General features: G+C 40.9%; 1 protein-coding gene across 2 annotated transcripts in view; it reads left to right on the plus strand.

Moving 5' to 3' along the window:
- Positions 1–7,604, plus strand: part of OSBP2 (oxysterol binding protein 2) — a 177,823-nt gene extending 170,219 nt beyond the window's left edge. For both annotated transcript variants that reach the window (XM_049619008.1, XM_049619009.1), the window contains exons 13-14: positions 5,727–5,953; positions 6,176–7,604. In XM_049619008.1, coding sequence (XP_049474965.1) covers positions 5,727–5,953; positions 6,176–6,318 — 370 coding nt within the window. In that variant the 3' untranslated portion in view covers positions 6,319–7,604. The remainder of the gene's footprint in view (positions 1–5,726; positions 5,954–6,175) is intronic.
- Positions 7,605–14,602: the final 6,998 nt, after the last annotated feature.

A 14,602-nucleotide genomic window follows, 5' to 3' on the forward strand; every position in this document is an offset into this window, starting at 1 on the left:
ACAGACTTTAAAAATAAGAGCAGAGGGGTGCCTGGGTGGCTCAGTCAGTTAAGCATCTGACTTCAGCTCAGGTCATGATCTCACGGTTCGCGAGTTTGAGCCCCACGTTGGGCTCTGTGCTGACAACTCAGAGCCTGAAGCCTGCTTCAGATTCTGTGTCTCCCTCTCTCTCTCACCCTCCCCTGTTCACACTCTGTCTCTCTCTCTCAAAAATAAACATTAAACTTTTTTTTAAATAAGAGCAGAGATTAATGAAATAGAAAAAAATAAAATAGAGTTTAAAAAGCCAAAATTTGATTCTTTGGGGGGAAAAACTGACAGAAAACTACTGGCAAGACTGATCAAGAGAGAGTATAGAAATAAATATTATTTTTTAATGTTTATTTATTTTTGAGAAAGAGAACATGAGCAGGGGAGGGGCAGAGAGAGAGGGGGAGAGAGGATCTGAAGTGGGCTCCGCAGTGCTAGAGCCTGATGCAGAGCTCAAACTCATGAACCGTGCGATCATGACCTGAGTTGAAATTGGACACTTAACCTACTGAGCCACCCAGGTGCTCCTAGAAATAAATATTAAAAAAGACTTTAATAAGACATATAACGTACAAAGAGATCATTAAAATTCAGAAGCACAAATTAGAAAAATAAGAACTGAGTCTAGAAGAAATAAAAAGCCATGAGTAGTCCTATAATAATTAAAGAAACTGAAGCAGTAATTTAAAAATCCCCACAAGGAAAACACAAAGCCCAGATAATTCTGGAGGTGAATTCTACCAAGTTTTCCAGAACTATATTATCCTAGTATTGTATAAAAGTCTTCCAGATCAAAGGAAAAGAAGAAATCTTCCCCCTTTCTTATACTGTGAGGCCAGGATAACACTGATGTTGAACTAAGCAAGAAGAGTAATAAGAAAATTAAAGTTCTGCCCTATTTCACTCATGAATATATCAGCAAAATTCCAAAACAAGACATCAAAAAAATCCAATCCAACAGTGTATAAAAAAGAAAACACTAATCAGTCCTGTTGAGTTAATCCTAGGCATGCAAGGATGATTTTATATTAGAAAATCTATAAATTAATTCATCACATTAACAAATCTCATTAAGAAAAAAATGTTTTTTTATTTTAAAAAGGGGCGCCTGTGTGGCTCAGTCGGTCAGATGTCCGACTCTTGATTTTGGCTCAGGTCATGATCTCACAGTCATGAGATCAACCCCCACATCGGCCTCCACACTGAGTGTGGAGCCTGTTTAAGATTCTGTCTCTCTCTCTGGGTGCCTGGGTGGCTCAGATGGTTAAGTGTCTGACTTTGGCAGGTCATGATCTAATGGTTCATGAGTTCGTGCTTTATGTCAGGCTCTGTTCTGACAGCTCAGAGCCTAGAGCCTGCTTCAGATTCTGTCTCCCTCTCTCTCTGCCCCTCCCCCACTCACACTTTGTGTTTCTCTTTCTCAAAAATAAACATTGAAAAGTAAAATTTAAAAAATATATATTCTCTATCCCTCTTCCTCTGCCCCTCCCTGGGCTCATTCTCTCTCTCTCTCTCTCTCTCTCTCTCTCTCTCTCTCAAAAAAAAAAAAAAACCCAATCTCAGTAGATTCAGAAAAAGCATTTTAGGTATCTTAGTATAAGGTTAATATGCAAAAGTCAATTACATTTCTATACACTAAAAGAAAACAACTAGAAAATACAATTTAAGAGAAGACAATTATAGGGGCACCTGGGTGGCTCAGTTGGTTGGGTATCCAACTTCAGCTATCCAACATCTCACAGTTTGTGAGTTCGAGCCCTGTGTCAGGCTCTGTAATGACAGCTCAGAGCCTGGAGCCTGCTTCGGATTCTGTGTCTCCCTCTCTCTCTGCCTCTCCCTTGCTTGTGCTCTCTCTCTCTCTCTCTCTCAAAAATAAACATTAAAAATTTTTTTTAAAAAAGAGAATATAATTATATCAGAGAACATCAAGGACCTTGTGATGAATCTTATATTCAAGATCTCTATAGGGAAAATTATAAAACTTTACTGAGATATCAAAAAAGAGCTAAATCAATGGATAAAGATACAGTGTTCATAAATAGAAAGACTTAGTATTACAAAGACATCAGTATCTAAAGAGTAGATCAAACAAAATCGCAATGGTGATTTTTCACTGCTTGATATTATCATTTTTAAATTTATACTTAAGAATAAAGGGCCAGAACATTTCTAAACAAGAACAACAGAGAAATAAGGACTAGCCCTACTAGACATCAAGACTTATTTTGAAACTGGAATAGAACAGTGAGCCTGGAAACGGACCCATGGATGTATGTATCTTTGGTGTATAACAAAAGTAACATGGCATCGTGTGGAAAGATGGCACTGTTCACTGAAGGGGGTTGGGGAGATGGTTACCCTTATGTAAAAAGATTAACTGAATCTCTCCCTTACATTATAACAGAAATTGACTCAAGGCAAAGGTCTTACAAAAAGTATTAAGCTTAACTTGCTGTTAAGCAAGAGGTTAAACTCTAAGGGAAAATATAGATGAATATCTTTTAGACCTTAAGGAAATACATCTTAAGACACAGAACAGTACTTATGCATTCAACTATATTAAAATATTTTTTTCATTAAATTTTGCTTCAACAACGTGGATGGAACTAAAGTGTATTATGCTAAGTGAAATTAATCAGAGAAAAGACAAATATCATATGACTTCACTCATATGTGAAATTTAAGATACAAAATAGATAAACATAAGGGAAGGGAAGCAAAAATAATATAAAAACAGGGAGGGGGACAAACCATAAGAGACTCTTAAATACAGAGAACAAACTGAGGGTTGCTGGAGGGGTTGTTGGTGGGGGGATGGGCTAAATGGGCAAGAGGCATTAAGGAAGACACTTGTTGGGGTGAGCACTGGGTGTTATATGTAGGGGATGAATCCCAGGATTCTACTCCTGAAATCATTGCACTATATGCTAACTAACTTGGATATAAATTTTTTAAAAATAAATAATAAAATAAATAATTAAAAAAAAAGAAACTTTGCTTGTTAAAAGACAGTCTAAAGGAAGTGAATATATATGGGGCGCCTGGGTGGCTCAGTCAGGCATCCTGACTTCAGCTCAGGCCATGATCTCACAACTCATGAGTTCAAGCCCTGCGTCAAGCTCTGTTCTGACAGCTCAGAGCCTGGAGCCTGCTTCAGATTCTGTGTCTCCCTCTCTCTTTGCCTCTCTCCCACTCACAGTCTGTCTCTCTCTCAAAAATAAATAAACATTAAAAAAAAATTTTTTAAGTGAATATATAAACTTGCAGAAGAGAATCACAATACTTAACACCCAACAAAAGATTAGTATGGAGAGTAATAAAGATAAAGAGTATTTGACCACAATTAAAAACAATAATTAAAAAAATCAAGAACACCTAACCCATGAATAAGACAAAAACATCCAGCAGAAAAAGTGCGAGTCACAAGCGAGAATTTCACTCGAGAAGAAACACGTATGACCAGTTATCATAGGACTGGTTATCAACATCGTTGGTAATTAGGGAAATTCAAATCAAAACCACAGTGAGACCATTTTACCTTCATTTAATTAGAAAAAAAAAAAAGAAAAAATCTGACAGTATCAAGTGTTGAAGATGATACAGATCCACAATATCTCTTATGCATCACTAGTGGGAATGTGAATTGGTGCCACCATGTTGGAAAGCAGGTTGGCCTTACCTCCTAAAGAAGAACATCACCAACTCTATAGCCCAGCAATTCCACTTCTAGGTATATACACAAGAGAAATTCCTGCAAATGTACAATAGGAAACATGCATAAGATTACTCCAAAGCAAAAACTTTAAACAACCCAGATTTATTGAATGAATAACTGGGGTATTAGTCACAGGAGGGAATATTACACAGTAGTTGAAATTAACAAACAACAGAAACATGCAACAATATAAATTTTAGCAATGTAATATTAAGGGGAAAAAAGTCCCACAAGGTTACATATATCATGGAATTCTTTTTATACAGTTAAAAACAAGTATGTATGTACATATATGTAAATGAACACACACGTACACACATACATGCCCAATTAAGACTATTTAAAGATGCAATAAAATTACATTCAATGGTAGGCAAGGGACTGATGAACCCAGGAGTCTTGTGGATGGCTACCTGAGAAGGAGATGGATTGATGAGTTTTCCATATGATTATATGTAGGTTTTGTCAGGATTCTACCTTTTGTCTAGAGGGTTTTCTGGTGGCAGAGTTGCATTAATACAAGCAGACCATGCAAGGACCAATAAAAAGAGGGTGTCATGTAGCAAGGATCATGTTTAATCCAAAGCTGTGCACTTGAGGTCCAAAAAAGGAGAAAAAAAAAAAAACAAACAAAATAAGACACATTTAAATCCAACATATCAGTAATTACATTAAGTACTCCCATTATGAATGTAAGATTTCAGATAAGTTTTAAAAATCCAAATATATGTGATTTACAAGAGATACATCTAAGTAAGAAAATAAAGACTGGAATAACAGAATACAAAAAGAGATGTCCATAGATACAACAAACAAAAGCTACTGTAGCTAGATTAATGTCACAAAAACAGATTTTAAAACAAAAGGTAAGACGAGAGGTAAGGGACATAATGATAAAGGTTCAATTCACTAGGAAGATGAGTTTTAAGTTTGAATGTATCCTGTACCTAAAAACAGAGCCTCAAAATATTTACAGCAAAAGCTGGTAGAACTATAAGGAGAAATGGATTGATTTACAATGGATTAACTACAAGAGATGACATTTTAATATACCTCTCTTAGTAATGGCTAGAAATAAAAAAAAAAAAGAGTTTGAACCATAGAATGTACTGGACAGTTGTAGAACACACTGAACAACTGCAGGAAACACATTCTCTTCAGGCACACCTGGAGCATCTGCAAAAACTGGCCATTTACTGGGCCTTTCAGCAAATTTTAAAGAACTGAGATTATACGGGCATACTGTCTGACTCCATGGCAATTATACTAGAAATAAAGATGACTAAAAAAAAACCCAGATGTTTATAAATTCAAGAAATATGCTTCCAAACTAATCCACAAATCAAAGAACATACACTGATATTAGATACTAGAAAATATAACTGCATGATAAAGTAATACATATAAAAACCGTGAGATTCATCTAATGCAGTACTTGGAGTGCAATGCGTAACCTAAAATGTGTATACTCAAAAAGAACAGCTGAAAAATCATGAGCTAATAAGCAACGATCTCATGAAGTTAGAAAAAGAACAGCAAAATAAACCCCAACAAAGCAGGAGAGGATAAAAGCAAACTCAGTAAAGCAGAAAAACCTAAAATAGAATCAACAGTTTCATCTTCAACCAATGAAGGAAGGGAACGGACAAACCTCTGCCATGACTGTTTGGAATGGAGGGAAGGCATATATAACCCACATCACAAATTCAAAAGAGGACGTCGCCATGTCACAGATGTTAAAGCAGTAGTAAATGAGGGGATGGTGAAACAACGTCACGCTGATCTACTTGAAAAACTGATAGAAATAGGCAAATGCCCAGAGAAGCAGAAGGTAGCAAAACTGATGCGGGTCGGTGGAGCCAGTACACAAGGTGTGAGGAGGAAAGACACCTCCTCGTGGTGGTGGACACGGGGACCCTGGGGGCAGCGGGGTGGGAGAGGCCGTGCGGAGCCCTCACACAGCCATGCCGTGCCGCCGCAGGGAGAACGCGGAGAACATGTACTACTTCTCGGAGCTGGCCCTGACCCTCAACGAGCACGAGGAGGGCGTGGCGCCCACGGACAGCCGCCTGCGGCCAGACCAGCGGCTGATGGAGAAGGGGCACTGGGACGAGGCCAACACGGAGAAGCAGCGGCTGGAGGAGAAGCAGCGCGTGTCGCGGCGCCGGCGGCTGGAGGCCTGCTCACGGGGCTGTGGCACGGAGGAAGGTGAGGCTGGGCGGGGAGGCGGGGAGAGAAGGTACCCTGGGTATGGGGAGCGGGTTCCCACAAGAAAGGGATGGGGTGGGGGAGGGAGGGAAGGGGTACCGCAGGGACAGGGTGGAAGGCAGCAGGGTCCTAGGGGCGGGGGGATGGCGTGGGGGGAAGGGTGGGAGAGAGCCTGGGAGTACACCACCGCCCACCCGCACGCCCACTGTGCCTGCCCAGCAGAGAAGGAAGCCGATGTGTACGTGCCGCTGTGGTTCGAGAAGAGGCTGGACCCACTGACCGGGGAGACGGCCTGCATGTACAAGGGCGGCTACTGGGAGGCCAAGGAGAGGCAGGACTGGCACATGTGTCCCAACATCTTCTGAGCTCCATCCCCTCCTGCAAATACAGGCGCCTGTACAGCCTGGTCCACCTTTTCTTTAATACACTCAATTTAGTACTCAGTGGCCCTCCCCCTTACACCTTTTCCCTTTCCTTTTTTTTTTTTTTTTTTAACACTTTTTTGGGGCTTCCACCTTGGAAGGAGCAAGTGCTGATCTGCATTCTCTCCAGCCCCCAGGTGCCCTGGGTCACCCAAGCCCCATCATTTTGGACTTGGGTCCCACTGGGACCCCAGCTCCCAGTTACCACAACTCAGGCAGGCTGGCCTGGGCCCTGGGCTGCCCCAGTCACCAGCCCCACCAAGGGAGGCACTGTCCCCCACTGGGGAGCCACTTTTGACTTTTTTAGAAAAAACGATCTCCATTTTCTTTCCAGCCAAGATGTTTAGTAAATATTTTTAGTACAGCACTTAGCAGACAACTTTCTAAGTGTGCTTTCTTGCCACAAATGTGTCCTGGCAAGAGCCCCTTCTTTTTAAGACATCAGGAAGCTAGACGCCTTTGAGCAGGGAGCATTTTGTAGCTCAACATAGCAGGGTCACCAGGAGCACAGGACTCCAGAGAGAAGGGAACTGGAAGGGCCACCTGGCCCAGGAGAGCACAAGTCAGTTGTCTCCAGAGCTACAGCAGCACCCACTGTGGGGGAGGGGATGCCCAAGGGTCCCCAGATAGATTTGAGGGTAACAGCCCCTTGCCTAGCTTTGGCCATGCGGGGGCTGCTCCCCAGCCCCAGAGAGGTCAGGAAGGGCTGGGGGCAGGGCCTGCAGGTGCTCCCCACCCCAGAACCAGGCCCCAAATCAGCAATAAGAACAAACACTTGGCTCAGCCTGGGCTGGTGCCCCCAGGCACCAGAGGCCCAGTGTCCTGCCTCGGCCTCAGGCACCTCCGGGGTGCCCATCTCCGCACCCCCTGAACTCTTTATTTGCCTGATTTATATATATATGATATATGAATATATAAAAAATAGCTATTTTGCTTAAATTTCTATGGTATGTGGAAGTTAAAAAATGATGAAGACAGGGCACCCCTGTCTGAGTTTGGCTCTCCTGTCAGCTGTGTCCTACCCTCTCCTCAGACCCCCTTCCAAGGGCTCCTGCCAATGGTAGGGGGGTACTGGGCCACAGTGGCCATTATCCAGCCCCTCAGAACCCCCATTCCAAACCCTCCCACTTCAGTTTGGTCCTGAAAATTCATCACAGGGTTTTTTCTGTATATTCCAGGACTGCATTTGTTTTTATAAAATAAAAAAATAAAAAAAGTGAAAACACCAACATGTGAAATGCCTTAGGGTGCCCACTCAAGAGGCAGGGCGGGCAGGGTGGCCCCACCACGCCCACAGCAGAGCTGTGCAATGTACCTCTTCTCCACACTGTTTGTGAGGGAGCACCTTCTGACCGGTAATAAAAACCTTGGATTTGGAGTTTTCCAAGGCCTTGTCCCTGAGTCTGTGACTGGGTGGATTGGGGCTGATGCACAGAACAGGTGACCACCTGTATGGCAGCATGGGGGAGGAGCCCCCAGGCTTTATTCTGCTCAGCACTGAGCCCAGCAATGGGAAGCTAGTCTAAATGAGGGGGTGGGGGTGAGAAGGGGGTGGAAGACCTGGTAGGGTCAGGGCCAGGTAGGCTGCGGAGGGCTGAGACAGCACCTAGGAGAGGGGTCACAGCTTTGCCTGGGACTGTCTAGAGCCAAGCCATGGCACCTGCCACACTCTTCTCTTTGAGGTAACACCCACCTTGGTGAATTCTAAGGTTACTGGACAACCATGACCTGGACTGCTTCTGTTGTCCCAGGTTGCCAAGCAACTCGGATTACTAGCTCCCAGGACTGGCCAAGAACGGCTTGGTCTGGCCCACTGTGGTGGGGGCCTCCCACTGCCAGTGCTTCCAGGTGAGAGAATGTGGTGGGGCAGGGCACCACAGGGGCATCAGAGCCAGGCTCCAACTGCCTGCCCTGAAACCCCAGCACTGTGGGATCCAAGGCTGGCCCTGCACAACTCCTTCCTTACCCAAGCCTTGCTTTCCCATCTGTGAGGAGGCAGGCACTGGTGAGTCCTGCAGCTCTCACTGGCTAGAAGAGGCAAGGCAGTGAGACAACCCCAGTATGAACCCGAACCCCGAGATGGGGGAGGGCAGTGGAAGCAGGTCTGCCAGGGGAGAAGATAGGCTGCATGGGCAAGGCCCAGAGGTGACAGAAGCCAGTCCACTTAGGCAAAGTAAAGGAAGAGCCTAGAGTGAAGCCAGACAGAGCTCTGAACAGGGAGTGACATCAGGTTGATGTTCTAGAAACCGCTCTGACCAGATCACACAAGTTCTGCCTACACTCAGTAGTCTATCCACTAGCCATCACTGAGTTGAAAATGTCATAGAAAAGATTCTGCAACAAAGGCCATAAGGGGCCTCATAATACATCTGACAAAAAGATGCAAAAGACCTTTATAGATACAACTTTAAATTTTTACTGAGTAATAAGACCTGAGTTAAAGGGAAAAACACCATCTTCATAGGTGGCCAACTCAGTTATGTGGGTTCTTCCAAATCTACAAATCCAACATGATCCAAATCAAAATCCTACCAATATTTTTCAGACACTTGACAAGTGGATTGTGAAATTTGCATGAGAGAGTAATTGAACAAAAAATAGTAGAGCAATTCTTAAGAAGAAGGTAGGGGATGTGGACTTGACCTGCAGATACCCAAACATGCTAGAAAGCTACCAAAAGAATTGCATTTTTCTCCACTGCATTCTGGCACCATGTGTAATACCATGTATTTTACTCATTTGTTGACTCTCTCCCCCACCCCCCACCCCCAGTGGACTGTGAGCTTCATGAGAGTAGGAATCATGTCTTATACACTGTAGCATCCCCTGTGCCTGGCACATAGGAGATGCTCAGTAAATAGGTGTCGAATTAATTCCAGGCCAGAAGGCCCAACCAGAGCAAAGGCTCAGGGGGACACTCCCTGGGGCCACTGGGAAGTGTGACTGCAGTGTCAAATTGTAAGGGGCCCTCAGAGATGCAACGGGGAAGAGTTGAACCTCAGGTCCCAGGAAACTCCTCCCACAAACTCCAGAGTCCAAATCTTTGCTCCTGACAGACTGTGGGGGAGGAGGCCTGAGGTTCCCTTATCCCCTGGGCTGGGGCTCAGCACAGTCATGAGATCAAGCCCTGCATTGGGCTCTGTGCTGAGCATGGAGCCTGCTTGGGATTCTCTCTCTCCCTCTCTCTGCCCCTCCCCAACTCATGCTCTATCTTGAAATAAATATTTTTGAAAATAGAATATATATTTCAATCTCACTTTTAGAATTTTCAAAAGCCCAAAGAGCAAATAGAATCCAGCCACATACAAAAGACTGATACCTCAGTTGGTAAACCCATGCCCAAGTTAGGTTTACCACAGAAATGCAAGAATGGGTCAGTGTTGGAAGCGTCTCATTGTAAATCACTCATTACATCAACCAGTTCAAGGAGGACTTATCTTTCTGCCAATATGGTAGACTAGGTACCTGGATAACCTTCCCTTATGTAAAACTAGGCATGCTAACACTTTAAAATACCCTAAAAGCATCCATGAGTTGGAAAGAATATAAGGAATACTTGGGCCAAATATTAAGTGACTGTAGAAACATGGAAAGAACTCTGAAGTCTGTTTTTCCCTCAGAGCCACTTACGGTACCCAGCGAGCCTAAGTTTTCACTGCCTCAAATGCCCCTTCCAAGGTAGGGTATCTAATAGGAGGTGTCTGCTGTAAAGCTGGACTCCCAAAGGTCTATACCTTCAATATAATGATGAATCCAAAATCAAATACAGGAAAATCAAATACAAGATCAGTCCTACGCAGAGCAGAAAAGAATCCCCTAAGAATTTGTAATCAGGAGCACGGCCTCACTTGGTTTGGTTTTATAGCCCAAATATATACTACCCAGATGGTCAAATAAAACATCTAGCAGAGAATATAACATGGTCTCAAAATGGCAATGTCCCAAGTCCCACAAGAGAAGCAAAGAAAGCCTCTCTGGAGGCTCTCCCCTTCATTCCAGACCTTATGGAATCTCAGATGGGAAGTTGCAAGGAAAATGAATAGCTAACAATGTGACATCTCTAAAGACACAAGGAAACAGCACACAAGTGGGCATGTGAGCACAGGACAGCAGAAATAACAGCAGAATAAGACATAAAACTCCTCCATGTAGTGAAATTATCAGACACAATATAAAATAAGCATGTGTAATATATTTCTAGAAATAGGTTTCTAGAATTCTCATTCCTAAAAATGAAGGGTATTTTTTAAAAAAAGGAACTTACAGGGGCACCTGTGGTGGCCTCAGTTGGTTAAGCATCTGACTTCAGCTTAGGTCATGATCTTGAGGTTAGTGAGTTAGAGCCCCACGTCGGGCTCTGTGCTGACAGCTCAGAGCCTGGAGCCTGCTTCGGATTCTGTTTCCCTCTTTCTCTGCCCCTCCCCCACTCACGCTCAGCCTCTCTTTCTCTCTCAAAAAATGAATAAACATTTCAAATTTTTTTAAAATAAACTAAGGAATTTCCAGAAATTGAAAAAAATTCACTGAAAATAATTTTATAACAGATTACACTACTGAAGAGCATATTAGTGACATGGAAGTAAGACCTAAAGAAAGTATTCAGAATGCTGGGGTGCCTGGGTGGCTCAGTCGGTTGAGCGCCCAACTCTTGATTGCAGCTCAGGTGAAGATCTCACTGTTCGTGAGTTTGAGCCCTGCATCCAACTCTGAGCTGACAGCACAGAGCCTGCTTGGTATTCTCTCTCTGCCCCCTCCCCACTTCCACATGCGTGCTCTCTCTCAAATATTTTTTTAAAAAAGTATTCAGAATGCAACATAAAGACACAAAGAAGTGAAAAATATAAAAGAGACATGGAGAATAAAGTGAGAAGGTCCCATATGTCGCTAATCAAAATGGAGCAGAAGCGATCTTTAAAGAGTGAATGCCTAAAAAATTTCCAAGAAATCATGAGAAACACCAACATACAGAGTTAATCTCAACACATCCTAGTCAGGTAAATAAAAAAACATTCACAGCTAAGTATAATATAGTGAAATTGCAAGACTCTTAACAAAATCTTAAAAGCAGCCAGATTTGGGGTGGGCAGTGGTAATTACCTTCAAGGATCACCAATCAGACTTAGAGCTGACTTCCTAGTTAAGAAGACAAAGTGGGGCACCTCGGTGGCTCAGTCAGTTAAGCATCTGACTTAGGCTCAGGTCACGATCTCACGGTTCATGGGTTTGAGCCCCACATTGGGCTCTGCACTGTCAGTGTGGTTTGGGATTCTCTCTCTTCCTCTCTCTGCCCCTCCCCCACTTACACGCACTCTCTCTCAAAATAAATAAACTCTAAAAAACAAAAAAAGAAGACAAAGTGAGATCTCCAAAGTAGAGGGGATAATGTCAGTATTCCCAGTGAAAATATCTTTCAGGAACCAAAGGAAAATAAATCTTTTAATAAAAACTTATTAAAACAATACTGAGAGTCTTGAGTAGACTTTGATGAGTTAACTATTATGTGAAATATACAAAGTAATGGCTAAAGGAAGAATAACATTTATGAAACAAAGGAGAACATTGTATGTGGGGGGAAATTTTTTCAATCTAAAGGCAAGAAGAAAGAAGAAAAAGGAATGCAGATAAGGTGGAATAAAAATTTAAAAATAAGACAAACATAAGTCAATTATCAATGCAACAATAATACACAAAATTTAAGTAAATTAAATCTTCAAGTAAGAACAAAAATATCTGGAATTTAAAAATCTGGCCATATGCTATTTACAAGAATACACTAAAAACATAAATATACAGACAAGATAGGCTTTAAGGCAAAAATGTATTTCTGTATGTCAACTCCTAGAAATAAAAAGGTCACTTTATAATGATAAAAGGTAGAATTCATAAAGTTCTAAAACTCCTATACACCTAATAACATCTCAAGATAAATGGACACAATCACAAGGAGAAATAGATAAATCCACAATCATAATGGAAGATTTTTTAACATATCTCTTCACGTAGTGAGAGCTCAGACAGACATAGCATATCAGCAAGGTTTCCAACAACACAATTCACAAACTTGGTGTAATGGGCACACATGGGGTATTACACATAACAGCAGAATATATAGTTTTAAAGTGCACATGGAACATTTATTAATATTAACCACATATTTGGGCCAGTCATAATGCCTCAGCAAATTTCAAAAGACTAATATACAGACCACATTCTCAGACCAAACTCTTGAGCATTAAGAAATACACTTTTAGGGGCACCTGGGTGGCTCAGTTGGTTAAGCGTCCGACTTTGGCTCAGGTCATGATCTCACGGTTCACGAGTTCGGGCCCCGCGTCAGGCTCTGTGCTGACGGCTCAGAGCCTGGAGCCTGTTTCAGATTCTGTGTCTCCCTCTCTCTCTCTGACCCTCCCCCGTTCATGCTCTGTCTCTCTCTGTCTCAAAAATAAATAAACATTAAAAAAAATTTAAAAAAAAGAAATACACTTTTAAATAACTGGTGGACCAAAGAAGAAAACAACAGAAATTATAAAATAGTTAAACATTAAAATGCCACATATCAAAACTTAGGATAGAGGTAAAGCAGTACTTAGAGAAAAACTTAGAGCATTAAAAGCTCATGTTGTAAAAGAAGACTAAAAATGATGAGCTAACCATCCAATCGGACTAAGAAAATGAACATTAAGACAAACTCAAAGGAAATAAATATCAGAAATTAAAGAAAAAACAGAGAGGACCATTTAAGCTAAGGTTGATTCTTTGAAAAACTAAAATGGACAAGACTTTACTGATAAGGAAGACAGAGAAAGGGAAGGAAGGAGAGAGGAAATGGATGAACCCCAAAAAACAATATTTGAAATAAAAATACATAAATACGCTACAAATAACAGTAACTTTAAAAACTGAGATAAGGTTCTAGAAAAATATAACTTAAAAATGACTCAAAAATTAGAAAAACCTGAGTAGTATTACAATCATTAAAAAAAAGTTAAATCAGTTAAAAAAAAAAAAACTCCTCTCACATATATACACAAAATTCTCCACACACAGCTGACCTAGGAATAACCAGCTTTACAGAAACTATCCCAAAAGTAGAGGAAATAGTCCCCAACTCATTTCTTGAGACTAGCATAATCTGGTCACCAAAACCTAACAAGGACAGTAGGATAGAGGAAAATTACAAACTAGTGTCACATGATCTATAATTCAAAACAATATACAAGTCTAGAAATATAGAAAACTTACAATCATTATTCCAGAAATGCAAGGTTAGTTTACCCTATGAAAAAGTAATAAATATAATTCACCACATTAACAAAGTAAAGGAGAACACGACATGGTCATCTCAATAGATGCAGAAAACACTTTATAGAATCCAACATACATCCATGATATTTAAAAGGAAAAAAAATACTTTAAAATAGAAATAGAGGGAAACTTCCTTAATCTGATGAATGGTATCTAACAAAACAAAAACAAAAACAAAAAAACAGCTTTGCCTGTGAGATAGAGAACAAAAAAATACCTGCTTTTACCCTTTACATTCAACATTGTACTGGCAGCCCTAGCCAATGCAATAAGGCAAGAAAAATATATGAAATGTGAGAATTGACAAAATTATCATTGCTCACAGATGATATGTAATAGAAAACTCAAAAGAATCTAAAGATAAATTAGAATAACATGAAAATCAGTTACATTTTTATATGCTAGCAACAAACCATCAGCAAATGAAGTTTTAAAAATATCATTTACAGTAGCATCAAAACCCAACAGGTATCTAGGATATATCTAATCAAGGAAATATAAGACCTTTTAAAGGGAAAATTATAATACTTTCTTGAGAGATACAAAGAAAGGAGGATCTAAATTAATGGACACCAATGCCATCTTCATGGTTTGGAAGACTTAAAAAGATATCAATTTTTCTCAAACTGATCACATACAATCAATTCCAATGAAACCCCTACAGGTTTTCTAATGGAGTTTAACTAAGTAATTCTAAAATTTATATGGAAATACAAAGGGCCAAGAATAGTCAAGACACTCTTGAAGCATAAAAAGTGGTAGAACTGGCTATATTAAATATAAAAACTTACTGTAAAATGATAATAATTAAATCAGTGTGGTACTGGCATAGAAAAAACAAGAGACAAATGTAACAATAAAAATCCAGAAACAGATTTATACATATCTAAACATTTGATATATAAGAGAGGTAGCACTGCAG

The sequence above is a fragment of the Panthera uncia genome, assembly GCF_023721935.1.
Source record: "Panthera uncia isolate 11264 chromosome D3 unlocalized genomic scaffold, Puncia_PCG_1.0 HiC_scaffold_8, whole genome shotgun sequence".
NCBI classification, from domain to species: Eukaryota; Metazoa; Chordata; class Mammalia; order Carnivora; family Felidae; genus Panthera; species Panthera uncia.